The following is a 27,902-nucleotide window of genomic DNA, read 5'->3' as shown; positions in this document are numbered from 1 at the left end:
ACTGTACTTCAGTTAAGACAATGTTATTAAACAGTGAAGTTTTTCTGTGAGAAAAATTTAAGAGCTTAAGAGTTTATGTAATAGAATCATTGCAAGAGAGAGAGAGAGAGAGAGAGAGAGAGAGAGAGAGAGAGAGAGAGAGAGAGACTATTTTCTAAACTATAATAACAGGTTTCTCCAGAATTCATCGTTCAAAGAATAGACTGTCATATTAAGTTCACAGAGAAAGCTTTGGTTGCTGAGCTCAACATTTTTACATTGTTTAATAGCTTAGGGGGAGTTAGAACAGAAATAGTTTTCACATTTTCAGGTTTTTATCTCATAAAATTTGCAATTTTCTGAATAAAATAATGTACAAATAACAAACTCACATGGGAAGTACTTTTTTTAATATAATCTACACTGGTTGAAAATGTTAAAATTTTTACATGCGTTGTTTCAAGATCTAGTAAGAATCAGCAATTTTTTTATGCAGAAGGCAGTGGATTGCTATGTTGTAAAGGTTTAATTACACATTTGTATTGGTAGCACTGTCAAACGGTATATCCTTTCATCATATAAACACACGCTGTATGTCTCAGTGCTAATGTTTTTCCCAGTAAAAGTGGCGAATGGATTGGTAAATCCCTCAAAAAGTAAAGTATGATGCCAAAATGAAATGTCTTTAAGAAACGTGGGTTTCATGTCAAAGATTTTTGAACAAAGGGAAAAACTGTTCAACATGATTCATGTGAAGTTGAAGACTATGAAATACAGGCAAATTTTTCAGTCTGTAGAGAAACACCCATTAGTGCTTCGAAGATTTAAACAAAATGTTGTGATACACAGATTTCTCAAAATGAAAGTGATGTAAATAGTAGGTTAGGTTATATCCTGATGATTTACACATCCTAATGAGGATGTTAGGCGAATGTGTGTGTTGTAAAATGTGTGGAGGGACAGTTTACATGAAGACCGTGAGGTATCAAATGGACTAGCCAGGAAACTTATCATTAATTGTGCCAGTTGTAAATATACTCATTCATTTTGAAATTCTGATAAGTGTGAAGATAATTATTGTGAAGTAAATGTTAGGTGGTTTTACGGATTGAGAGCTATTGGCAAAGGACACACTGCAGCAGAAACAATGTGTGCTGTGATGAATATGCCACACCCACCTTTTAAAATCTACAAGTGTGCAGGATTTATTGGAGCTGCTGTGGAATCTGTTTCATTTGAGTCGAAGGGTGCTGTAAATGAAGCTGTTGAAATAAATTATGGTATGACTGACATACCAGTAGTTTTTGATGGCACTTGGCAGAAGCACAGCTACAGTTTTAAGAATTCTGTTGCTACAGTGGCCAGTATGGATACTGGCAAGGTAATAGATTTCCAGGATTTTAGCCAAACACTATTATAAGTGTAAATCAGGGAATGAAGAAGGGCATATCTGCAACAAATTGTAAAGGAACTAGTGGTGGTATGGAGGCCACTGCAGCTATTGAAATTTTTAGTCAATCTGTGAATGAAAGGGGAGTGTGTTACACTAAGTTCTTAGGTGATGGAGACTCAAAAGCATATAACAGTGTAGTAGCCACTCAGCCTTATGGTGAGAAGATTATCACACAACTGAAATGTGCTGGTCATGTCCAGAAGAGGGTGGGCACCAGGTTGAGGAAGTTGAAACAAAGTTTGAGAGACAAGAAAATTTCTGATGGTGAAACCATAAGACGCAGGCTGACAGACAAAATGATTGATGAACTACAGCAGTATTATGGGATGACTATTAGAAATAATACTGAGGATTTGTTGAAAATAAAGCAGGCAGATGGGCAACCTTCTTCCACAGACTGTGTCAACTGATGAAAAACCAGTACAACACCTTTGCTCTCCTGGACCTGATTCATAGTGCAATTGCCACAACGCCCAGTACTCAAACACTTCATACAGCCATAAAAATTCCATCCCAGCAGCAGTCATGGATATCATAAAACCTATTTACAGATACCTGGCAAATCCTGAATTACTGAAGTGTCTGCATGATCAGACTCAAAATCTGAATGAGCCATTCAATAATCTTATATGGACTCACTTCCCATAAAATGTTTTTGTTGAAATGAAGACACTAAAGTGGGCGGGTCAGTGATGCTGTTATTGCTTTTAATGGCGACAACATTGGTAGGGTTAAACTGCTACAGCACATGGGAATTAATCAGGGAGCAAACTGCCTCACAGAAATTGAACGGTTGGGCAAAGGTTCACATTGATAAACCAGAATATGCAGCACAGTTGGCCACTAAGGAGTCCAGAAAGAAGACAAAACTTGGAAAAAAATCAAGGGGATAATGTACAGTATGGTGCAGGGTGCTTCTGAGTGCCTAAAAAAAATTAAGCTTATATTAAGTGAGTTAGTCTTTAAAGTTTCGAAGCCGTTCATGAAAATTTACATTTTGTTTCATTTTTCCCTAAATCTCAGAAAACATTTCGAGTAGAGTATTCAAATTTTCAGGGAGTAACAACATCCATATCCTGAGTCTACTGGATTAAAAGAAGAACAATGTTATGTATAATTAAAATTATTTACAATAATGTACAAAAAGTACACAAAATTTTAACCGTGTAAGTAAAAAAAATTTTATTTCTGAAAGCAGTGGCTGAAATGCAATTTTTGTAGTTCAGTAGACTTTAAACATATCATGTCAATGGCTACAGTGGTTCCTGAAATGCAGGGAAGCCTAGTCACTAAATTTAACAGTGTCTGGCTAGGGCATTCCAACTCCCCTTAATATACTGGTCATGTTACATTCATAGCTAAAGTTTTGGTAGTTGAGGTCATGAGATTTAATTCGACAATTTTAAGAGGTTGGAATAGGGTACAAGTGGGAACAGCTTGTCAATGTGGAGATAATATCCTTTTGATTAACATAAACCACGTTCAAACTGCGATTTGCCTGTATCTAGATGTAGTCTCAGAACTGAACTGATCTTACAAATGGGCAAGTACTTAGCAATGCATTTATACAGGAGAAATTAATCCAAACAGGTTGTCACACCAAACTCTAAACATAGTAGAATAAATGAAACTAAGTTTAACAATGGTACTGTTTTACAGTATTGTTTATTTTATCAGCCAGAGGGGGTCAGTATTCTGCCAATTCAAGACTACGAAATCTCGTCCTTTATCTGTTCAGTGCCCCCTCATGTTTCAACTTTTCCCATTGATTCACTTTTATATACCACAAATTTTGTGTTTCACAATGTAATAACTACACCCCACTACCTATACCCACTTCATATTTTTGTTATATTCCATCTAACTAGTCTCTTCCACAATCTTTTCCTATAACTTGTTCCGTCTCTTTACACACCAAAACTACTGAATTACCAAATGCAGACAATCTCACTTCTTTTGAATGCTGACCACCTCAATTTATAAAATAAATGACATAACTTGCACTCTTCAGAAGATTCACTTTTAAATTGTGCTCAATTCTCAGTGGTATGGCATTTCAATTTTCCACCACTATTTACTCCTGATTATTAGTGTGTGGATTATACAATTTGCAGATTATTCATACATTTTCTAAAAATGCATGTTACACACATGGGGACCGTCAGTGCAGGTGGTTATGGACGTAAGTCCGACTGGCAGTGGAAGATAACAGCACCTAGGTGCACCCGGGCAAATGCAGAACTCTGCTACCAACATTGCCACTACTATCCATCCAATAGACATCATCCCAGATACATGTTTCCAAGTATTTCTATTATTCATGCATCTTGTCCCTCACATTATCTTGAATAATTGTGAGTAGAGTGTAATGAGATTAAAACTTTTTATACATACTTGTACAAAGCTTCAATTGTTCTTTCAAAACACGCAAACTTCATCATAGTGTAAGGAATCTGCCTCATCCAAAGGGGAACAAGACTTTTGTAGAAGCTATTTAATCCTTCTTCTCTGTACATAATAGGTACAGCTTGCCTTAAAGTTGATACGAATCCTGGTTGCGTTTGAATCCTAACCTGTTAAGATAAAAATATATATATATATATATTAAGAAAATCATTAATCACAATATCCCCTTAACTTCAGTTACAATCAAGTTTCTTCACCTTCACGGCCTCCATTGGACTCAGAGCAATGTCAGCAAAAAACTCTGCAGAAGCTGACGCAGCAAGGTAAAGTGATGTGCGCCACAAATATGTATTTTCTTCTCCCAACATGTCTGAATACAAAACTTTGAAAACCTCATAGAAGCCAAATTTACAAAGACCCTGGAAAAAAAGTAGCATTACAATACAATCTAGAGCTCCAAGACAAAATTTTATCACCTCAAATATGCTTTAAAACAAATGCATATATTAAAAACAATTTGCCATTTACAATATATTAACATTTAAGTATTCTGGAACTAAGCTATTATTCTCATTAAGGAGTTTCCAATTTTCATAAGCTTGTCACCTATTAACCCAATTCAAAAATTCTGTACATCCATTTAACACACCATGATTATGTGACTAGCATGTAAGAGCTCCACACCTCAAAACATCCACAATGACGATGTATAATTATAGCTTTCTTTGCCAGAGGTGCTTCTATAGTTTATCTGGCATGAAAGTTTAGAATCATACTGTCGATACTGTTCTTGGTAAATATAATTAAGGAACGAAATTTACCTTTATGATGGATTTCATTGGTAACTGAAAGATGTTTAGTTTTAGTCTCAAAAGGTTCCACTTGTATAGTCAGTGCTGAACTAATCACTTGTGCTGTAGGGTAGATTGTTGCGCCTAGGAGAACACCCTACATCTGATATTAACACTTTGGAGGTTGGACACTTAGAAGGATATCTGGGCTAGGAAACCTGCCATTTTAAGTGGAACAGGCACATGCGTAATTCATGTATCTTCAAGATTAATACAAGACCCTACTTCAAGATTTTTCATATTTACTTAAATTCTTTGATAAGTTGCAAATTTTAAAATGACAGAATGACTAAAAAGTAAGGTGCACTATTTAACAATTTTCTTCCACTTGAGCTTTCAAAATTTCTTGCCCACACAAAGTTTTTATAGCAGGATTACAGCTAAATGCAAAACCTAATGAGTATGAGCGCATAATTACACTAATGAGATATTGGTTCAGCCATCCATGACAACAGCTGTTACGTTCACTAATGTTTCTTTTGAAATTGACACAGAAGGAAGCACCAGTCAGGGGGAGAATATTGAGACATCTGGTGTATAAAGGGTTTGCATGCCTATTTGCCAGTTCAACTGATCTTTACGTGCATAAACTGAGTCTTATTGAATGATGACAAAGTTAAGCCCAAAGAGCGTAGACTAATAAACAAGTTCCATTTGGTAGATTTTACCAACTATTGTTTGTAGCAATAGTGCCTCCAGCATCCCAGCAGGGGAAGAAAAATTTTACAAAATAATCCATCTTATTGTCAATTTTTGATAGCTACTTCTTTAGAACTTAAAAGCATCACAGACGTATGAATATTTTTAATATACTGTTTTCATTTAGAATAAGCCACCTAATTTGATCACACTAGAAGGTATGCAAGCCATATCACGATTTATCACCCTGCATTTAACCCTTTAACTGCTCTGGACTTGCTAACGTGCACACCTTTGTACCTTTCCCTGTGTGTTCCGAACGTGCCGTACACACATTCACAGTACCAGGTTGAAGGACTGGTGGCGCACGTGAACACGTTCAGAGTGCACACGGACAGGTACAAAGGCACGCACGTTAACACATCCAGAGCAGTTAAAAGGTTAACATCCAGTGGTACCACTGACAATCGTGATATTTTGTGATACAATTATGTTCCTCAATAAACCAAATCAAGTCATAAATACACAAATGAAAATACATAACCCAGGACATATTATTAAAGTTCGATGTTCCAAACATTTTAATTGCTAGTATTCAAAGTTCTAAAATTATAATTACTTCTAGACGCACCAGAATATTCTGAAAGTTGAACAAGCAAGCCAAATAATTTTGCAACACTTGGCCTATGCAGACAGTAATACTGGCTGAACAATCACTTATGCTGTAATTTAAATTTTGGGGGTGGGGGAGGGAGGAGGTAATTTAACAAATACCTGAATTCCCTTCCTTAACTCCAGTACTTTACACATCTAGTAAACATGCAACTGTCTGCATAGCAGACAGCAAAATTTACACTCCACATAACAGAATGCTACACATTTTTGCACTACTACTCTGCTGCCACCACCTGCCACACCCTCCCCCCTACCCACCCACCCAAATCCAATCCAATCCAATCCAATCCACAGCATACTTGGACAATTTTATGCAGAGATACATAAACTTCAACTAATGTTTTAACTATTTACAAAAGAAATAGCTGGATCAAATTTATCTGGTGCTCTGCACTGGCAGACATTTTGCAGCTTTCAGAGACAATTACAACATTGCAGCACAAACTGCAGCAAGTGCTTTAGCCCTTAGCTTCCCAGGTCTTTTTTGTCACACGCTGTCCCAGGTGCAGTCTGGGTGACTGCTCTAAATATCCATGAGAATTGCATTCAGCAATTTCAGTGGCACAGTTCAGATTTGATGTAAAACCTTGCATTAATACCAGACAAGAAGTACATTCAAATAAATTTTAAAGTTAATTTTTACAAAAAAAAACACCTTTAAACAGAAAACTGTACGAAATGAACGTAATATTACATGATAATGTTAATGCTATGAAAACTTATACCTTGCACTCCTAATCTTACTTTTTGTTACATTTTTATTGTTTACTATTTATGTACTAATAAATATTCCCACAAAAGTTTCAAAAAATAAAAATTGCTCATATTTTTTATGTGTTTAGGTTCCTTCTCAGAGGTTTCTTTGCATATACTGAACATTTTTGTATAGATTTCAAATCAGACTGACCTCTTGCAACAACGGCAAATATATCTCTTTAGGTCACAGGTGGAGCATGTTTTGCTTTTTTCCCCATCATTCTATGACAATTTGTACTATTTGTTCTCTACACCCAAAACACAGGAGGAAGCACGAAGTTCACAGTGCATGAGATACTAATTATCTCACTTTTTATCTGTGGCGTCACCAATGAGCTTACAAGTGTCAACAACTTAAGCAGTTCACTTTAGTATTGTCTGTAGCAATCATGAAGGAAAAATTCATTCAACCCACTTACGTCTAACATGCACAAAAATAATTCCATGGGGCATCATTGGAAGAGGCTTTGATGACCAACAACATTTGTTTCAACCCAACCTAATTTCTGGCAGAACCTTTAGCTAAAGATTCTGTCTGCACACTTCTGTCTTCATTTCTCTGATCACTTGGTTCATTCATTCACTGAATTCACAGGTGGCAAAACAAATTTGTCTTCACTTTCACCCTGTGCCTATACTACATTACGTTCGCTTTCAATTTCGTTGTTACTATCTCATCCAACACCACTTCCCCAAGGATCCTCTAAGTCAGGGTTGGTAACCTGAACAGGCGTAAACCTGGTTACTGAATCCATAATGCTAAGTTCTAGGTGCGATCTCAGAGACCAGTAACACAAAATAAGCAGTAACAGTATAGGTAAACTGTCATTCAAATGGCTACTGGCAAAGGAAACCATAGCAGCTTTGGGAAAGAGCAACTACACAATGCTGTAATCTGGTACTCCAACATTATGCATTAGCAGCAGAGTAACAATGGATACCAGCAGTCAGAGACCATATCTGGGATGTTAATGGTTAACAACATTAAAAATCACTGAAGTTAATCAGAGTTGCCAGACTGAATGTTTTTTTCACAATTTATTGCTCATAAGGAGGCTGCTGTTTTTGCAACACCCAGATGTATTAGTTTTGTTAGACCTTCATGTGTATGATTACAAGTTTAGTTGAACTTAAAACTTATTAAATAGCCATTCAAAGTGTTATTCCCACCAGCATGGCATATCAGTACAGAATAAGTCAAGCATCAAGTTAAAATCGCCATTATGTTTTGCAGAATTTTTATGACCAAATGGTTCAGCATTAATAACTAACAGAACTCTCAGTTTAACTTATTCTAAAAAGAAAATACAAAACAAGAGTATTTTGAAATTTACTATTCAATTCACATAAAAGATGTTCATATTCACTACTTACTTGCATCGAGTATCCAATAAATGTGGGTGCCCATCCTTTGGCCAAACCACGTGTTCCATCCTCTTTCAATGTCACCTTAAAATATACAAAATTAAGATTGATACATTTGACAACACACAAGTGTATCCTTTTCTTGTCTATTCAAAATATAGCACCAGTTTTCCAGATGCAGTTTCAAATGGTTCAAATGGTTCTGAGCACTATGGGACTTAACATCTGTCCCATAGAACTTAGAACTGCTTAAAGCTAACTAACCTAAGGACATCACACACATTCATGCCCGAGACAGGATTCGAACCTGCGGCCGTAGCGGTCACGCGGTTCCAGACTGAAGCACCTAGAACCACATGGCCAGACCGCCAGATGCAGTTTAGGAGGAACAGTAATGAGCAGCAAAAAGATTAATGACTGACTGTACACCATCCCTACTGGTTATTAGATGTACATAGAGATGATATCTGTTGCCAGTTTGCAATGGTCAAGAATTGACTGGCTGCAATGGGGGAGGATGAAAAAAAAGCAGGGAGTTGGAAACTGATAACTTGACAGAATTGTTGATAGCAGGGAGGTATTCACGCACTGGTAAGCTCAGTCTGGCACAGGCAGATGGAGTTGTGCATGTGGCACACAATTATGTACAGGAATGGACTCAGAAGTACAAGTTTGTACCCATGATAAAGTGTCATTTGGTCTAAATTTGTGTCTTGGGACAATGTGAGGCGAGGCACTTAGGCTCGGCAACTCACTGCCAAGCTGTTGTGCTCATATAGCAGCATGCCACAGAGTCTAGATAAGAGTTAATATAAAAGTTCAGTAACATTTAAACAAAGCACCGATCTAGCAAGTGATATTCAGAATGTATGACTTATTTCACCATATATTAGCAGTGATACATTACAAACTTCTCTGCATTGATATATCCAAGTACAACTATACCCGACATTCTCCAGCTGAGCTATGTGCAAAATTATGAAAGTTCCAGGATCTGAAAAGCATGTAAGTAACATGAGGACCACACCTACTCACCACCACCAATTTTGTTCTACTTGCAGTACATGCAGGGCTTGGCCAGAAAAAGAAGTGACAGAAGTGGGAGTTCTACACTGCCTAGCATTTACAAAACATAGCATTTCTGATGTTGCTCAGGTGAAGCACAAGCCATTTATGTTAGCATAGTTACCAGGCAGTGATTGGCACAGTGGAAAGACTTCCAAAAGATAATCCAAAGTTGTGAGCGAGTGTCTGTGCAGATACAATTTTCAATTTTTGCATAACATACTGCTCAAATTGAAATGCTCACTATACTGTGTTTATCATAATTTTCATTGGATATGAGCATTTGCCCGGGAGGCCCCTTACAGGGCAGGCCCAGCCGCCTTGGTGCAGGTCTCAATACATTCGACACCACACTGGGCGACCTGCACACTGGATGGGGATGAAATGTAGACAAAACACAACACCCAGTCCCTGAGTGGAGAAAATTCCCGACCCAGCCAGGAATTAAACCCGGGCCCCTTACGACAGCAGCTATTGGGGCAGACATCTTCTCATTGACGGCATGAAAAATCGAAGGTAAAGGAAAAATCCGAGATTGAAAAAACTCCAGGAAGGGATTGAGGCATACAAGAAGATAGACTAGAAAATTAAATTCTTTCCTTATTTTACATGTATTTCACACATGCTGGGGTAATATGCATCAAAAACAGGAGATATTGTTTGCAAGCAGCTGCAGAAGGCTTCTCTAAGGTCAAAATGAAACTAAGCGTACTTTAAGTTCTGTACACTTTACTACCCCTCATTGGAAAGTAATCTGCTGAATCCGACAGGAAGTACAATTCTTTCTGCGAAGCTCCACATATACCATAAATTTAGAAAAGTCAAATCTTATTATTAAAAGCAACATTGAGATACTGTGTGTGTGTGTGTGTGTGTGTGTGTGTGTGTGTGTGTGGTGTCAGCTGACCGTAACTCAGTCCAAGTTCCACTACACAGATAATATTTTATTATCCCAGTAGCTCAGCATACTACCACTCAGAATTAGAAGCCAGATCATTAAACTGACAATACCATTGCCAAACACTGCACTTAAACAATTGACTCAAGCCCACTGGGCATCAGCCCATTTTTATTCTCACTCCTGGCTTGTACAAAAAAGTTTTTAATAATGCCTATCATTCAAATTTTATTAAACACACAGTTAACATATACAGATCATTTTATGCATACTGATACACTGTATCCATTTAGAATATAAATCAATACAAAAATACTAATATTTCAGTAAAATTTAAATCAACATGTTTTAGTAACCAATTCAAGTTTCTCCAGCTCAGACTGGTTTACCATGTTCCATAATATTGCTCACCAGCCTGCATGAAAAGTGCCGACACCAAACTTGTTGACAAACAGATCAACCATACCATGTATCTTACAACTGGTACCATCAGACCAACATCTACTTTCTGGCTCCCCATACTACACACATACCATCCCAATCTCCACAGCAGGAAACTTGCAGTTGTATGGAAGTACAAAAAATCCTAACCCGGTTCACACAGACATTCCAAGAATTAGCAAATATTAGTTTTGCTCTCATCACCCAGCCTTATAAAACAAGAAATGTCCTTACAGCTTATCATGAGAATTCAACAGAGTTCCTGGTGATTGAGGTCTCAACTATTCATGGCCTGAATATTAGTCCGTAGTTTGAGATAATTGTAATATTATTCATAACTTAGCCATACACTAAAAAAATATACAGAGTGTTTGGCTATCGTGAGTACAAATGAAAGGTGGTGAGAAGAGGAAAAAGAGAGGCCAATAATCCTAAAAAACACTATCTGGAAATCTAAGGTTTTCCTAATAGATCTGCACAAATGCAGTCATGTCAGTGTTACTCTGTTAATATGTAAGGCTATATTTATTTCAAAACACTGCAAGTTATGCATAAATTTAAAAGTGAAACTGCACTTCATCTGATCATCATTATGGATACATAGGAACTGGTAAATTGCATTTTGGCAACATGGGTATTGGTTGTGGCTCACCTATACCAGAGCCTCCCATGTCCCACACTTCATCTTGTTTAATGTTTTCTGTGGGGATATTTAAAGATTTGTTTATTTCAACCCTATTTACAGTCTAACTCTGGGAACACATTGTGAATGGCTGCCAATGCATTTGGAAGATGCATGGGATTTTTGAACACACATAGACATCAATGAGGAGACACACTGACCCCTTCCTTGATATGGACAGTGGCCATGTGGAACACACATTCATCCTCAAGTGCTTACCAGCAGTTTGGATCCTTGAGGACTTAGTTATAAGGTGAAACTTCCTGGCAGATTAAAACTGTGTGCCCGACCGAGACTCGAACTCGCGACCTTTGCCTTTCGCAGGCAAGTGCTCAACCAAGTCTCTGTCGGGCACACAGTTTTAATCTGCCAGGAAGTTTCATATCAGCGCACACTCTGCTGCAGAGTGAAAATCTCATTCTAGTTATAAGGTGTTTTTGTACTCAATCCATCTTGGGGGTACCATTGATTTCCTGACCTATGATTATTAGGACATTTGCTTATTTCATTGTATTCTACTAACCCCTTTCATTTGTGACTAATATTCACTCAAACTCCCTGCATATCAAAACACAAAATTTTACCTAACAAATTAATGATACAGGGTCACAATTGGGACATGATACTGGTAGCCTTGTGTGTGTATTACTGTCTATGTTGTGCTACTGGTGTGTAAGGTTTATCATATTATTGCACAGCCAAACAGCAGATATCTCTTTGTTGCCTGAAGATGAAGATGATGTACGCATTACACACAAGTTTTGTTACATAATTATAAAAAGTGAAACTGGAATGAGGAATGAGTGACTACTTGGGAGGGGGGAGGGGGAGTGGCAAGTTTGGCCAAATGAGAGACAGGTGGGAACAGTGAACTGAGAAACTAGAACGAGGTGCAAGACCAAACGAATTACATTCAGGCCAACCAAAGTGAATGATAAATCACCGTTCCAGGAACATGACCCATCGTGACTGGGAACCTACCATTCCTTAGAAATCCTTTCCAAAATGAGGGTGCTATTACATTTACTTGCAAAGCAAGAATTAAATTTTTATTCATAATAAAGACAAGCTGATTTTATCATATTGTTTGCTGAATGATTTCAAACATGGTATGTCATAATAGAGAAACCTCAGCAAAAACAAACCAATGCCAACCAAAACCAATAAAAACACTCGTGAACTTGTTTCAATTCTTGTTAAACACACCACACAGAAAACTACTGTAACTGAACTCTTAGGCAAGGTCATTAGAAGGTAATTAACTCCAAGAACACACAGGGAAATTTAGAAATTTATACCATTCCTATGTTCATTAATAAGAACACACACTGACCATCAGCACTGGAAAAGGACAGAGGAACCAGTCACATGCCTGATTATTAAAACTCAATTTTGCACAATTTAAGTAAGGTTGAGGTGCTTGTGCACAACATGCGGCTTGTCACCTGCAGCAGAACAATGGCTAGATGGCTGCAACTTCAATGGCACAAAGTGTAATAACATTTCTATTATGCATGGATCCCAAACTGATCCTGCACTATTTTATGCCTACCATTACTTCGGTTGACATAATCTATGTAGTTGCTGAAACAGAACAGATTGAATCTATAAAATGTCAGAGCAACATTGATTCTCACATTTCTGCCAAAGGAAAGTACAAATGCATAACTATAAATATTAATATTATAAAATAGGTTGCAAACAGGAGAGTAAACTAATATTTTGAGAAGTATTTTTAGTTTTGTCAAACAGTCCCAATACAGAACAATATCACACCTCTACTTTGCTAATATTTCTAAAAGAAAACACTTAAATATTAAAATTTGAAATGGTAGCTTGCAGACTTTTCAGTCTATTTGTATATTGACACTAAAAACTCTGGCTAAATCTGGCACATCAATTAACATCTCTAAAACAAGTTTTAACTGCCTTTCATTAGTTTATTCATAGGCATTCAAAGAGCTAATGAAAGAATGCATTACATATTTGATTAACACAAACAGGCCTGTAAACAAATTTATTAGTAATTACAACCTACTAATTATTAAATAACCACAACCTTTGAAAGTCTTAATTATGATGTGTGAAACATTAAATTTAAGTATTTCTTCATACCACTGTAGAAATTCTCTGTTCTGTCATAAAAAATTGCCCACAAGTTTGTCATACGATTCAATATCTAATTCCAAAGTATTCCCACCGACTAGTTGAGCACTGGTTATTTTAAATTCTTTAAACAAAATTAAAATCAACAGTTTATTACTGTATGAACTTTCACTTCCAGTCTTCACACACTGACGCGTGTACAATGCAGAATATAAAATGGAGCATAATGGAAAGCAAATATGTAAAATAAGTATCCAAATTATTAGGTACCACGAACAACATTATGCAAAGGATTGTGCACTGAATGGCCAGAGTAACAAGGCTAGAAAAACAGGCACAAACTTTATGCACTTCATAATTGAAAGTGGTGGTGCGAGAAGACAGTTTCACATATTTGAATCAGAATCAAAAAGACAGGCAATAGAGTGGCCTCTCACAACATGAATCAACAAGGCAGAAACTAGACACTGAATTCCCAGTGAACTGATTATGAATGGAATATGAAATCTGGAGGGTGCTGCCCTCAGAAGCTTTTAATATTCACACATATAACCATTAAGTTTGAGACCATATTTGAACTGTTGGTCTGGATCCCAGACCATCGAATTTGAAGGCCCATAAGAGGCCATTGTCCCTGATGACAGCCACTACATGGTACTGCTGCAAGCACCACCAAGAGGACTTGCCCACCCTATTACTTACTGGACTTTTATTCTTTCGTGCTGTATAGTCAGTGTATTGCCTGCTTCCTTCCTTATGTTTTGACAATGCTTCTGTTCAATAAAATTAAATACATGTGGTGGCAAAGAGTATTTGAAGTCTCTGCTCACCTAAGGATGAGGGATCTACCATAGAGCAAAAATGTTTCCAGTATACTTGAAAATAAATTAATACAATTAGTGAAGCAGATGTCCTACAAAACCTCACTTTCTGGGGGGAGGGGGGGGGGGGGCTGAGCTGTATTGCTCTATACATTTTATTACAGGGAAGTTAGAAAACATATCATTGGTAAACTAAGGAAATTTTAAACTGATTTTGGACAAGCCTCACACAATGTTCAATTTGCCATAATATTTATTTGGTAAAGCACAGGTTATAGGAAAAAGAGCAGCATATTATTGCACTTACACAATCATTGAATATGCTAAAAGTATGGGACTATTTCATGTTCTGTAAGTATAAGTTAAAAGATCTATGCTAATGACTTTTCGATGCGTTAGCTGCCAGGCTTCATTCAAGATCTTGGGAATACTGTTCTTCACACCACCTTCATATAAATACGATATGGGCAAGGCAGGTATCACTGGACAACATTTGGAACAATGTCAACCATATGTTTTATAAATTACGTCAGTAAATGGTACATAGCTTCAGATTTTGTTCTATTGTAGAGCTGAATGGATTTGAGACCACTAGCAATTAATTATCAATACCAATGTGCACCATATACCCACTTTACAAAGTTTTGCAGATGGCCAGTTTGTTATATTGTGAAGTTGCTACCTGTAAGGGTTTATTGTTGCTCCATTGTTTATGCAGTGGCCATAATCCAAAGAGAACAAGGTGAGTTGTAAAGCTGGCAGATCAAGAAATTTGTTAATATGAGGTCAGACAAACCATGTTAGGAGTGCTTTTACTGGTATACCATTCTATGCCCACTAGCATGTGTCCTTTGCACTACATTCTTTGGGCACCCAAGGTGATTTTGAACACTGAGGGGCTCACTGGTACACACACTATCACATGAACTGAAAGGAAAGATATTTATGAGTCTCAGTACAATTCGGAAACTTAGTGATGACCTAGTATGCATGAGCTGTATAGAGGTAAACATCTGCCAGAATGCATTACCCTGTATAGTATGAGAAAATGGTTCAAATGGCTCTGAGCACTATGGGACTTAACTGCTGAGGTCATTAGTCCCCTAGAACTTAGAACTAGTTAAACCTAACTAACCTAAAGACATCACGAACATCCATGCCCGAGGCAGGATTCGAACCTGCAACCGTAGCGGTCTTGTGGTTCCAGGCTGCAGCGCCTTTAACCGCACGGCCACTTCGGGCGGCCCATAGTACGAGAAGAAAGATGTGATAATCTAGCATGTCAGGTATTGCAGAGAATCAGATCTTTTGAGGGTGTGGGTAACTGAACTAAGCAGGGTTTGCTGTGCCAAGGAAGTTTTGGAGCTGAAAGTCAAACCCTTTGACAGATTTGTGAACATACGTTTCAATCCGCATGATCTAAGGAATGTGAAAGACTTCTGCTCTGCATCACAGATACTGCTTTTCCCCTGGCCTTCTCCCTAACATGCAATACTAGGTGGTACAGAGCTTAACTCTTAACATGTAACAGCAATAGGGTCCAAATACATGCCTAATAATCCAGATTTAGGTTTTCTGTTTCCGTAAATCAATTATGGAAAATGCCTTGATTGTTCTTTTGAATCATGTACAACCTTTTTTTCCATCCAGAAACGGATGGAAAGACTGTTCCTGCTCCAATGCTGTTCCTTCTATTGACATTATCTATTTAAGATGTCTGGATTGATAACCCACTTCTCTGCTAGACAGTACAGCTAACAATAGGGCATAAATTTCATTCTCTGAAGCCACAATCCAATCCTATTCGATTTTGTTCTGATATGTAGAGTTAGTTTCATGTTCTATGGGTAACTCATACAATAAGTCTCAATGATGTGGTACATGTTTTTTTACATTCACATCACAAATTAATTTGTACATATGATGCTTGTCATTCACAAGTGGTGAATATTAAAAACTATAAACCTAATTTCTACCCACCACCTTTTACAGATTACAATTATTGAAATTGTAATAGAAGTAGTAGTCAAGGAGAAATGTTTTCAGTAATGGAAGCAACACACATTGAGATGTTACCATGTATTATTAAACTGAAATGTGTGACATCTATTTGTATTGATAAATGTGGACACTAGTGTTATTTCACAGGCCTTGTATCCTGAAGAGGGCCTGATTGAGCATTGGATTATGGATTAATGTATAACTACATTAACTGAACCATAAAGTATCACCAAATCAGAACACAGATCAAAGGTTCAGGGCAAAGTGCAAAATTTGAACCAGCCACAGAGTATCAGTACGAATGAAATTGTTATTTTGGTGCATATTGTTTACTATTTTTAATTACTTCATATACTTCTGAATGGGTGATATTTGTGAGGACTTCCATTACTACATTTAAACATCAAGATACTTTAAAGCCAATCATGTAAATAGAATACCACCCACAACCACTAAACAAATGTTCCTTAAATGCTATATGAACTGAAAATGAACAAAAATTGAAGTGCACAAACTTTTCTGCCTTTTAATTCCAACGCACTTAGCTAAGTTGTTGCATGTAGTACATACCTTGAAACCGTTTATTATTGATTTATATTTTGCGGGGTCAACCTGAATACGACATTTAACCAGATCAAGTGGAACAACCATTGTGTGTGTGATTCCACAGGACAAAATACCACCAAGCCCACACAATGCAAAATATTTTGGAGAACCAAATTCACAGGAGTCTGTAACAGAAGAAGAAAAAACATTTTTTAAAATAAAAATTCCAATATAGTCTCAATAGGAAGTATATGACTAATAAGAAGATTAACATTCACTCATCCAATTCTAACAGTAACCATACAGTAAATTTAAATATACGGATTAAGGAGTTCAGAAAAATTTGCACTAAATACCTCCGTAACTTTTTTAAAAATTCATCTAATCTCTCCTAACTACCTACACTGTGGCAAGCTCCTGTCCACCAAAAGAGGATATGTTACACATGGCTATGTCCACATTTTTATGTCCATTGTTTTACCAAAGCAATAAAATTTAATGGTAATTTTCTCATAATTCCTCACTATTTCAGTTATTAACATAGCAGACTGCCATATTCTTCTGAAGTACTTTGCTATGAGCAGTTTAGTTAATCATCTTGATGCACTGATATATTCAAATCTTAATAATGAATGCAGAACTATTGCTGTAGCGGTGTAGGGCCTCAGAATGAAGGCATGTTAAGACAGGACACTTCCTCTACAGCACAGATGCTGACAACACAGACTTACATATCCAATAAGTTTTAGGCAACTAAACAGACTCTTGCACCTGGGGGCTCAAAATTTAAACCAACATTACTACTACACACTTGCCCTTAAATTTTCACTCAGTGCCAAAATTTATTATTTCTTTGGAATGAAGGTTGCAGATTAGTTCTTAGTGAAGCTTGATAGCTGGATTAGGTTGAAAGGTGAGTTTTTCAACTGAATTTGACACTGACAAGACACTCAGCACATTTATTGAACAGTTCAACCAATTATTCCAAACCCAGCCCAAGATCATGGTTTTGTGAGTCTTATTTTGCATTGTCACTTCATTCTTATTGCTCATTGTTAGTGCAAATACAGAAGTAACCATTTTCTTTTAAAACCATTTCATAGTCAGTCTTACAAACAAGTATAGTCTAAGTATTAAGAACGGGCAGTACATCGAGATATGATCTCACAGCAAGCAAATTATTTATCAAGCCCTGAAATCATCCAACAAAAAGAATTTAATAACACTCAAACAAGGATATACATATAAAAGAAAACTTCAACATGATTTAAGTATTTAGAACAATTTAGAGAGAAAGGATGTAGATGATACACTGGCATGAACAGCATTGAAATCTATGACATAAGTGAACAGCTTAGATTACACAAAGTTCCTAAAAGATTTTTCTGTTTTAAAATGTCAATGTAAATAAAAGTTCAGTTCATGCTTTTAACAAATGATTTCTACAATGAAGACTATTTACAAATCCAGAAAAGGATTTTTAAAATGATACTATCACCAGTCAGTATTAATTTTGCAGTAGTTTATCTAAACACAAATGTATTTTAACCAACAAACTCCTGGCTTTCAGACTTTTGGCACGTGTTCATCATATTCCATAGTAATCTCTTACTAACAAACCATTTGTACACTTTTACCAATTAAAGTATTGACAGAAACAGTTAATATTGATGGAGACTAGCAGAGAGAGGATGCAGAGAGGATGACACTTCATTAATAAAAATGTGGCCATGATCTTACTACACTATTTCAGTCAAAAAAGATGAAATGCAGGACGTCATTTTCCTTTACAAGGGGAGAGTAGGAACTTCATCTCACCGATTTCATTTATATTGATGTGATGTGTAGGACACAGTTCGGACTTAACTATGTGCTTATATATTTTCTATGGTTGCTACTATTAAAGGTGTCTGCAGCCAAATGAGTAAATGCTTAGGCAACATCACTGGATCAAATCTCTCTGCCAGCAGTTTCTTTTCATTCTCATGGGATTCTAACAGGTTAATTATTACTTTGCAGTTTATCAATATTTAATGATTTGTTTATTATTTTGATAATCATCATAGGAAAAAATTCTTAAGGAGACTAGAAGTAAAGGGTAGACAAGAACTTTCAGTCAAATGGGTAACCTATGGAGCACTGCACCAATCTGTCCACAGAAGTATGGAGAACAATAATTATAGCAACATACAGACCTTTTAATAAAAACCAAATTTATGCATTGTTTTTTTCAATGCATGCCTGTAAAAACCAACGTCATTTACATTCAAACAGCTCTGACATCACAATTTTGTGGCTACCACACATTTGTTATCAGAATTATGAGGGAATTAAAAAATGTACTGGTAGTGACATTCAACCCACAGGCATCACACTAGTAGAACTAAGCATACACTTGCTCGGCTGTGCAATCTTTGAATACTAGTATCATTATAAACTATATAAGCAAAGTATGCCTAAAATATTCAAGCTATTTGCTTGAGAACAGTTGAGAGTTGCATCTTCTCGTTTACATATGTTGTAGTCCTAGTCATGCCTCACACACCCTATCAATGTTCATATAGCTCATTGTTAGCTTCTAGCAACCTAGCACAGAGTGAAGTTACACTGCCCACACTTATACTACAAGCTACACCACTATGGCAGGAAAACTACCATTTGTTTGTCTTCTATTCATAGATTCAGTGAGGAAAACTTCCTGAACTCTTCCAAATAATTAAATTTCTTAACTTTATTGAAACATAATTGGGTCTAGCACTATTTTCTTGAATTCTCTTAAATAGCACCATTGGTATTATTCATTCACAGTAACAGCGATTACTTATGCTGAGAAACTAGTTGTGAGTCCTGAAGTTTCATTAATAATTTCCTCAGCTGCCAAATTTATAAGGATCTTAACAGGACCTGTTGAAACATTCCAGTCACTTTACAGTCTGGCAATTAATTGAAATTAATCTCTGAACAACACACATTCATAGGCCACTGAAAGAGCTCAATCATAGTGACAGCCTGAAAATACAATATATCTGTGTGCCTGGTAACTGCTTATGGGGAAATCAATTTTTATGCAATTTCACAAACATCTGCTATTTGACTACAATAGCTGTTTAAGTCTATAGACACCTGCATTGTGATCTAGATTATGATATTCTTAATGCTTATTGAATCATCCTCATCCATCCATCCATCCATCCATCATCGTCATCAATGGATAATGGCAAGTATATAACGCATCTTTATTCTAGGGAGTGCAGTGCATAGTAGTTGCTTGGACTATGAACTCTTATCCACTGTTTTATGTTTTCTAACCAATATGTTACCTTTTACCATTTCCTTCTTTTACCCCTATCTTCCCTCGTATTATCAACTGCAGAATTATATATTTAGTTCCAAAAGATATGTTTTGGATATGAGTTTTTCTTCTGATATATGCTGCTAATATTTCTCATTGTGTGTGTTATCACAATATATCATTGTTATTTTTGCTGTTCACAGAATTTAATTGCTCTGTGATAAATTCACATTTCGAAGATCTAACTTCTTCGCTGTTTGCATATTTAGTGTCCATCCATCAGAATAAAGAATTACAGACCAAATTTACTCTCTTACAGATCTAGTTAAGGTTTAGACCTAGGTTTACATTAATAGTATTCTTTATCAACAATGAATTCTGTATCAACATAGGAAGACAACATTAACCTACACACATTTGTTCTGTATTACCAAGTGCTTCCTTAAAAGTGCTAAGAGTACAAATTAAATAACAGAGGTGGCAGAACACATTCTTGCCAGACTTCTACAGATATTACATTAGAGCACTGAAAAGGGTAATTTTACACTTCTACTAAAACAAATTTTCCTACTTCAAATCTATTTGAAAATGACTATTTACAGGTTACAACTCAATTACAATTATTTCTCCAATGTCATGTTACACATAAAGTACAGAATGTACTACTGTATGACAACTTTACTGCCTAAAATTTTATTAGAAAAATAGTCAATTTACATTATGCACTAGTTATAAATTATAACTACAAGAGTATTTTACACACAAAAGATTAGAGTTCAACTTCTTTAGTGGCCACCTGGGATTTTTCTAATTCCTCATTTTTCTCATTTGTTGCTTTCAAAGTCTGGTCTCTGTCCTTTATCAGTACACAATATTCTCTTCAAGCAAATCTTCCTCTTCACTAAATTCTCCATTGTCTGTACCAGCCTCTCCAAGCAAATCGCCCAGTATGTTAGTATCAAAATCAAATTCAGCACCCCCATACTGTGCTAACTTCAGTAGCAAAAGGCTGATTAGCACTGAAGAGGGCCAATGTGATAGTTGCCAACAAACTTAAAACTGACTGCTTATTTCACTCAAGATGCCACACCAAGATGAATTCTAAGTGATAAAACAAATACGCCAACTATTAAAAAAGAGGGGCACCACTATTAAACATTCTTTGTACTTACAAGAGCACCAGCATCAGCAAACCACTAGTCACACGAATATTTCAACCACCATTAAGGTATTTAAGAGCACATAAAACATGTCCAGGTTGGCGAAAACCTGGAAGGGATACCAACTGGAATCTTAAATTTTACAATATTTTAGCAATCTACAGTTAACCAAATTGGCAACATCAAACAACTTTAAGTCTCATTCCAACAAATTCTTGATACAGCAGATGTCTTTCTGATCTACATTTATTTTTCAGAATTTCCTTAAGTTTACAATTCAAAACAAATATCTGTATTTTAATCCTGATAGCATTTTTACAGTGAAATCTACACTGCAACTACTCTTTTGCATACCTAAACTTTTCCTCAACACAAACTCACACCAATGAATTTCTCCCATTTTTCAAGCATGGGATGGACACAAATATTCAAGGAAATGACTCAAGAGTAATGAGAATGATCTTCACATTTTCACCCATTCTTTTTTGATAATACACTAGAAGTTGTTAATAGGCATTGGTAGAGTTATGAACCATATCAAATTTCGTAAAAAGTTGAGACTGATACCTTCTTCACCAAGGAATATAATGAGTTCCATTGGAATTTCATCACATCCTGTTTCTTTATTGGTTTTTAATTTTCCATGTCCATTTCTTCTTTCATAATTAGATATCCTGTTACTGTTTTCTAGGGATCTCAACATTTGGTATATCATCTGCAGAGATGTACTTAACAGCTTCCCCATATCTCTTCTCCACAAGATCAACAACTAAATTGGCTTTGTTGGCTGTGAAGGAGACAATTTATCTTCTCTACACAGTGACCAGAAACTGATTGGCTTGTTAGTGTGTTACAGGGTAGGTTAAAAAATCAACAACAACATGCTGTGTCGTTTATGAGTCAACTAGCACAGAAGTTAGTCAATCAGGCCCTTGTGCAAGCAAATGCCAGTGGCCCACCAGACAGTGTCAGTTCTCATAGTGTAGATGATAATGCACGAGACTTTTCAGCCTTTGGCTCCAGTTTGATCCTTACTACCACCATGTGTCCGATCTTTGTCTCACTTGTTCGGATATTGGAATTCAAATGAACACATTTGGTGACACTGCCTTGTGGGCCTTTTTGATGTGTGCACAATGGTCTGCTTTGCTAACTTCAATGCTAATGAACTATAAAACAGCACAACCTATCACATTTTTTCTTAACATTTCTCTGCACAACCTGTTTCTGACCACCCTGTATATCCTAGCAATTTCTTCTAGCTTTTCATGTAAGTTAAAATCATGTGAAGCTGACACTTTCAATTTCTTCACGTTCACATTGAAACTGTCAGATTCCCACACAACTTCGTATGTTGGTTGTTCATTTGAAACAAAATATTCTTCATACATGAACTACAGTTTCTAAAGTGTGAATATTAAATCAATAATTAAAGTTATTTTTACCACATCATGGATGGTAGTATGAATTCTGAATTTTAATGTGTATTTTCATTGCACTACAAAACACTTTAAGTGGCCACTACTTTAAAGTTTAAATGGCAGATGAAACAGACATTGGTTGGCTGAATCTACCACCACCATACACAAATATGGTAACGGTAGCTGCAATGCTGCACCTCACATGCATGAGGGGGTTGAGTCAGGTGAAGTGAGAGAAAGGAGACAAGAGGCAGGGAATGTGAAGAAGGGTTGGGGAAGGTTGGCTGGTGTCCGACAAAGGCAGCAGGTGCACAGGATAGGAATATGGGGAGAGGCAGATGGTGCAGAGGGAAGTAATGTGACCAGTGTCAGGGAGTTGTGCAGCACAGGATTACAACAGGGAGTATACAAAGGGTGAAACAACATAAGGGGAGACAACAATGAAGGAGGTACAGTGTGAGTGTAATTAAGATGCGTTTACACCTGTGCACCTTCCAGCTAGTCGCTGTGCTGCTGCAGCTTGTCCCACAGGGAAATAGATGCGGCCAGCAAACAAACGTGTGAATGAAATCACACACACAATGTTTAAGAGGCATGCAACCTACATACATGCTTCTATCTGCATGTGGGTCAAGCACATTAACATGTGCACAGGCGTAAATGTGCAGGACACATGGGATTAGTGGAGACTGAGGGCAGAAGGATTACAGGAAAGTAAGATTTGTTTCAAGGACAACTCCCACCCGAGTCTAGATGGCATGGATAGTGAGGGAGCCACTGAAATCCAGCATGCTGTACACAGCAGCGTGTTCCACCACTGGGAGGTCAACTTGTGCTTTTCGCCAAGTTTCTGGTGGACACCCATTCAAGTCTACAGCTGACTGATGGTCATACCCACATAAAATCCCATGTAAAAATATCAGCAGATCTCATGTATAACATTGCTGCTGCACTGGTGGTCATGCCCAGTAATGACCATCATGAGATAGGTAACCACGACAGCCAACTTATTGAATGTTTCAAGAGCAACTGTTTCAGCAGTCATGACAGCCTACACAAAACGTGGAAAGACATTGTGTAAACATAGTAGTGGGCACAAATCAAAACTAGACACACAGATCACTGTACACTAACACGAACTGTGTCAAAACAAGACTACAGCAGCTGAATTGACAGCATAGCTCGATAACCATCTTTGAGACCTCATACCTACTGACAATGTCTGCTGAGAACTCCAAAAAGCAAATATGCATGGACGGGTTTATGTACCTTAACTATTAGTGACGACAAATGCAAAGAAGTGTAAAACATGGTGTGAGAAGCTTAAAACCTGGACAGCTGATCAGTGGAAATACGCCATATGATCCAACGAGTCAACATTTTTGTTATTTCCAACACCAGACAAAGTTTACATCTGGAGAGTGCCAAAAGAAGCCTACAATCCTGCTTAATTCCAAGGGTTAAGTATGGATGTGGAAGTGTGATTGTGTGGGCAGACATATCATAGTATTCTGCTGGTCCCATCATTACTCTCAAAGGCCATGTTACAACCAACAATGAACATTTTACGTGATCAGGTGCATCCCATGATTCAAATCATGTTCCCAACAATGATAACGTATTCCAAGACAATAATGCATCCATTCAAACATCCAGAACAGTACAATCGTGGTATGATAAGCATGCAACTTAACATTATCTAAACCGTGTGGGCAGTACTGGAGTGCAGACTGAGCAGATTTCTGCCTCCATCACTACAGGAATTAGAAGAGATTCTGATTGAAGAGTGGCAGAACAGTACTACAGGCATAATATGGGACCAACCCTTTATTAATAAACCATTCCCAAGGAAGTACAGGTGTTCACATTATTTTGCCTATCTCCTGTATCTTGTTATGGCTCTTTTTAAACATTGAAATTTGAAAAGTGGTTTGTTGCCTTTTTCAGCTTTAATAATGCAGATCTGCATGCTTGTTATCCTACTATAGTTACTGCAACCTACGCACACTCATCCACTTATTGCAGTCAAACCTGTGCCTCCGCTTTTACCTACAACACTTTCCTCCCTCCCCAAACTGATGATTCCTCAATGTCTTGAAATGGATCTATTTCCTCTCCAATTTGGTTCAGTTCCTTTTCATTACTTATTTGAGCTACCCAGCTAACATTCATCATCCTTCTACAGCAGACATGTGGTTTATAACTGCCATTCTGATGTCCGGGGCCAAAGCAGACACTGTGCCTGTAAAATCAATAATACCCAATATGGGTAGGCACATGTATGTGGGAATAATCTAATCTATATCCGAGGGTATAAATCCACCAAATTACACTGCAGCCAATACAAACTACATATTACAGGACTTTAACCAAAGCAAAGACATCTTCCATAAGAAGGCTGCTTCTGTCAAGATAGTTTACAAGGAAAGCAGCTACATTGAAACACGCTAATATTCTTCCACATTTCTAAGCTGCTGCTTTTGTCTACTACTTAGTGCTGACTGTGCAATTTTACTGGATTCGTAGGATGCTCAACTGTACCAGAAAAGTTAAGAACTATTTCATACAAACAATGAAAACACCTGATGAGTTACAACATTGAAGTACCATGCTAAGAAGATGCAGACCACCAGCAGAACACTATCTCAACGAGATGATTTAGATTACTAAACCCTTGCAAAATTTACGACTGCAGTTGGTACCAATTCCAAGTTCCCACTAATCTGGTATTTTCAGTATAGAACAGAGAACAGGCCATTTTTTACTTTATATGTGATACCTTTGGAGACCTTATGATTAAAATTAATCTGTGCATAAGCTATAAATTATGTCCACCCTTGAATAAAATATGCAGTAGGCCTAATAAAATTTACAATCATCTGTTAACAATGGTAACATTTTACACCTTCAGTGTTCTATAGTTGTGTCGAATTTACATCCCAGCATTAAAATGATCAGTACAGGAGTGGCTGATGGGTACTCTTTGCTTTTGAAAAATATTAAAAATCCTAAGTTTGGGTCATATCAATAGTTACAGTTACATGAGGGGAATGGGGAGAAAATACATCAATCGAGTTAGTTGGCATGCTCACACATAGCCAAGCAGAACCAAAAGTGAACCTAGCAATGAGTGCCAGGAAAAAATCCTAACACTGTCTTATTCTTAGTCCCCGTACCCAATCAGCTGCTACAGAAGTTTTCAAGTCAACTGACTTATCTGGAACAGCACCTCTAAATTATACTAATCTTCATGGCACCTACCAGCAGCGACATGAACGACTAGGCTGTAGCATATTTCTAGATACCTCAACAGCATTTCTTGAAATTTTCCACTGACGATTCCACTGAAATTTTAATAGTTAATGCTGTTTTGTAACAGGATTTTTTTTTTTTTTTTTTTTTTTTTTTTGGAACAATTAAAGTTTCAAACCTCAGCACCACTTTGAAATCTCAAGATATGACTATATTTGTGCATATCTTCGAAGATAAAGTAATTAATCTGAAAAAATGTCGAAATTAAGTATCTGACAGGTCATTAATTTACAATGTGAACAAGGACCCCGACATTTCCCTTGGGCACACCTGAAGGTATTTTTTTTAATAAAAAGCAACAGTCGCCAACTTTGTTTAATATTCAACGTGATTGTCGTTTCGTCAATAAAAGTGTGTGTGACACAGTCAAAACGTTCTGGGAAATGAACGAAGACCGCACCCACCTGATCACTATATTCACAGCTATTGGGATGCCATGCAAGAAAAAACGAATTCGGCGTCGCGTGGCCGATTCTATTTGAAATAAAACAATTGGTGCGAAAAGATAGTGGTTTAATGTTATTTTTCGTAAGGAGTATCTCTTAGCTCAACATCTTCCACCGTATGCGAAGTGGTTTACTTCCACATACGCATTGTCACAAATGTGTTACTCCACTGGGCGTTAATCATCTTTACACTAGTTAATTGGTAGGAGGCGCAACACACAGACTACGTGTATTAGTTTGTAGTTAATTCTGCAAATAAGTGAACCCAATATTTCTTGGCTGTATAGGAAACTTAGCATGGTAAATGGTACGAGGTGTGTGTGTGTGTGTGTGTGTGTGTGTGTGTGTGAGAGAGAGAGAGAGAGAGAGAGAGAGAGAGAGAGAGAGAGAGAGAGAGAGAAGGGGGCGCCTTCACACCATGACAAGTACGCAAAAAATCATTTTTGTGCGCAGCAATTATTTTATCACGAAACACAGGGTATCAATGAAACGACGACTTCTAACATCCATGCACGATCCGAATCAATAATTCTGTAGCCGTGCTTGCTGAAGATACCGAATTAAAGATACCACTTACCAAAAATATACTGAATACTTTTAACAGTATTGTACGAAATATTTCCATTTCTTGCGTGTAAAAAACTGCATATTTACACCATGGGGAAAATCGTCTACCCAAATCTGGGATGTAATCCACAATTAACAAAATATTTGCATAAAATAGTAAGTATAAGACTGGAGCAGGGTACTATATTTATGTAAAGTTACTTCGAATATTTTAACTTCAATATTGAACATTTTACCTCCCACAGGGGCCTCTGTAGAAGCCGCAGCAATCTCCCTTCCATGTTTTACGCCAATACTACCATCGCATGACGCAGTTCCTAAGGGAAACCCAAAAGGATTTCCCTTCGCAGCCTCTAGCAAAGATTTAAACATAATTTGGAATTTAGTACCACTTAAAGCCTAAATCAACCTATCCTAAACCCTCTCTCGCGACTAGCACAACTTCTGCCGCAAGGTTGTAAGAACTCTTACGCAAGGCGAAAGATATGACGTTACCTACAGACATCAAACGCGCAAAGATATTGTGCAGATTCGTGATTTAAAAAAAAAAAAAAAAAATCAATAGCCATATACAGAATGACAGATGTCATTATCCAAGACAGCGCAGAACTTTCTTGTATATAAGCGACTACTATAAGCTACTTACAAATAAGTAGGCAACTAATAAGGAGGTTGACAATATTTGAGTATAAATATATCGATCAAGCGAAAAGTTTTAAATTTTAATTTTCAAGTTTCAACTATTTTGGACGAACTGTGTATTTCGAAACAAATTGAATTCAAGGTAGATTAAGAATTTAATATCTGAAATCTGTTCAAAAGTGGGAAGAGCCAAGGTAAATATTTTTTTATTTTATAAATGTTTGCGTTTCTTTGACTTGGGAATACAATTTAAATGCTTTTGTTGATAGAATTTAAGTTATACAATACAGACTTCTTTTGCAACTGATATAGTCTTCATGATCTGTACCACCCAACGGTAGCTCAGCTTCTTTGCTGTCATCACTGCTTCCCATTGCA

General features: G+C 37.0%; 1 protein-coding gene across 1 annotated transcript in view; it reads right to left on the bottom strand.

The window, feature by feature from the left end:
• The window catches only part of LOC124723190 (phosphate carrier protein, mitochondrial-like), a 42,702-nt gene extending 15,345 nt beyond the window's left edge, over nt 1-27,357 (bottom strand). The window contains exons 1-5 of the mRNA XM_047248380.1: nt 27,119-27,357; nt 16,709-16,869; nt 8,134-8,208; nt 4,096-4,257; nt 3,827-4,005 (exon numbers count right to left, since the gene is read on the bottom strand). Coding sequence (XP_047104336.1) covers nt 3,827-4,005; nt 4,096-4,257; nt 8,134-8,208; nt 16,709-16,869; nt 27,119-27,254 — 713 coding nt within the window. The 5' untranslated portion in view covers nt 27,255-27,357. The remainder of the gene's footprint in view (nt 1-3,826; nt 4,006-4,095; nt 4,258-8,133; nt 8,209-16,708; nt 16,870-27,118) is intronic.
• Nucleotides 27,358-27,902: the final 545 nt, after the last annotated feature.

Source organism: Schistocerca piceifrons, chromosome X (genome assembly GCF_021461385.2).
Source record: "Schistocerca piceifrons isolate TAMUIC-IGC-003096 chromosome X, iqSchPice1.1, whole genome shotgun sequence".
NCBI lineage: Eukaryota > Metazoa > Arthropoda > Insecta > Orthoptera > Acrididae > Schistocerca > Schistocerca piceifrons.
The sequence above is the reverse complement of the archived record's forward strand: the minus strand, read 5'-3'. Positions and strand labels throughout refer to the sequence as shown.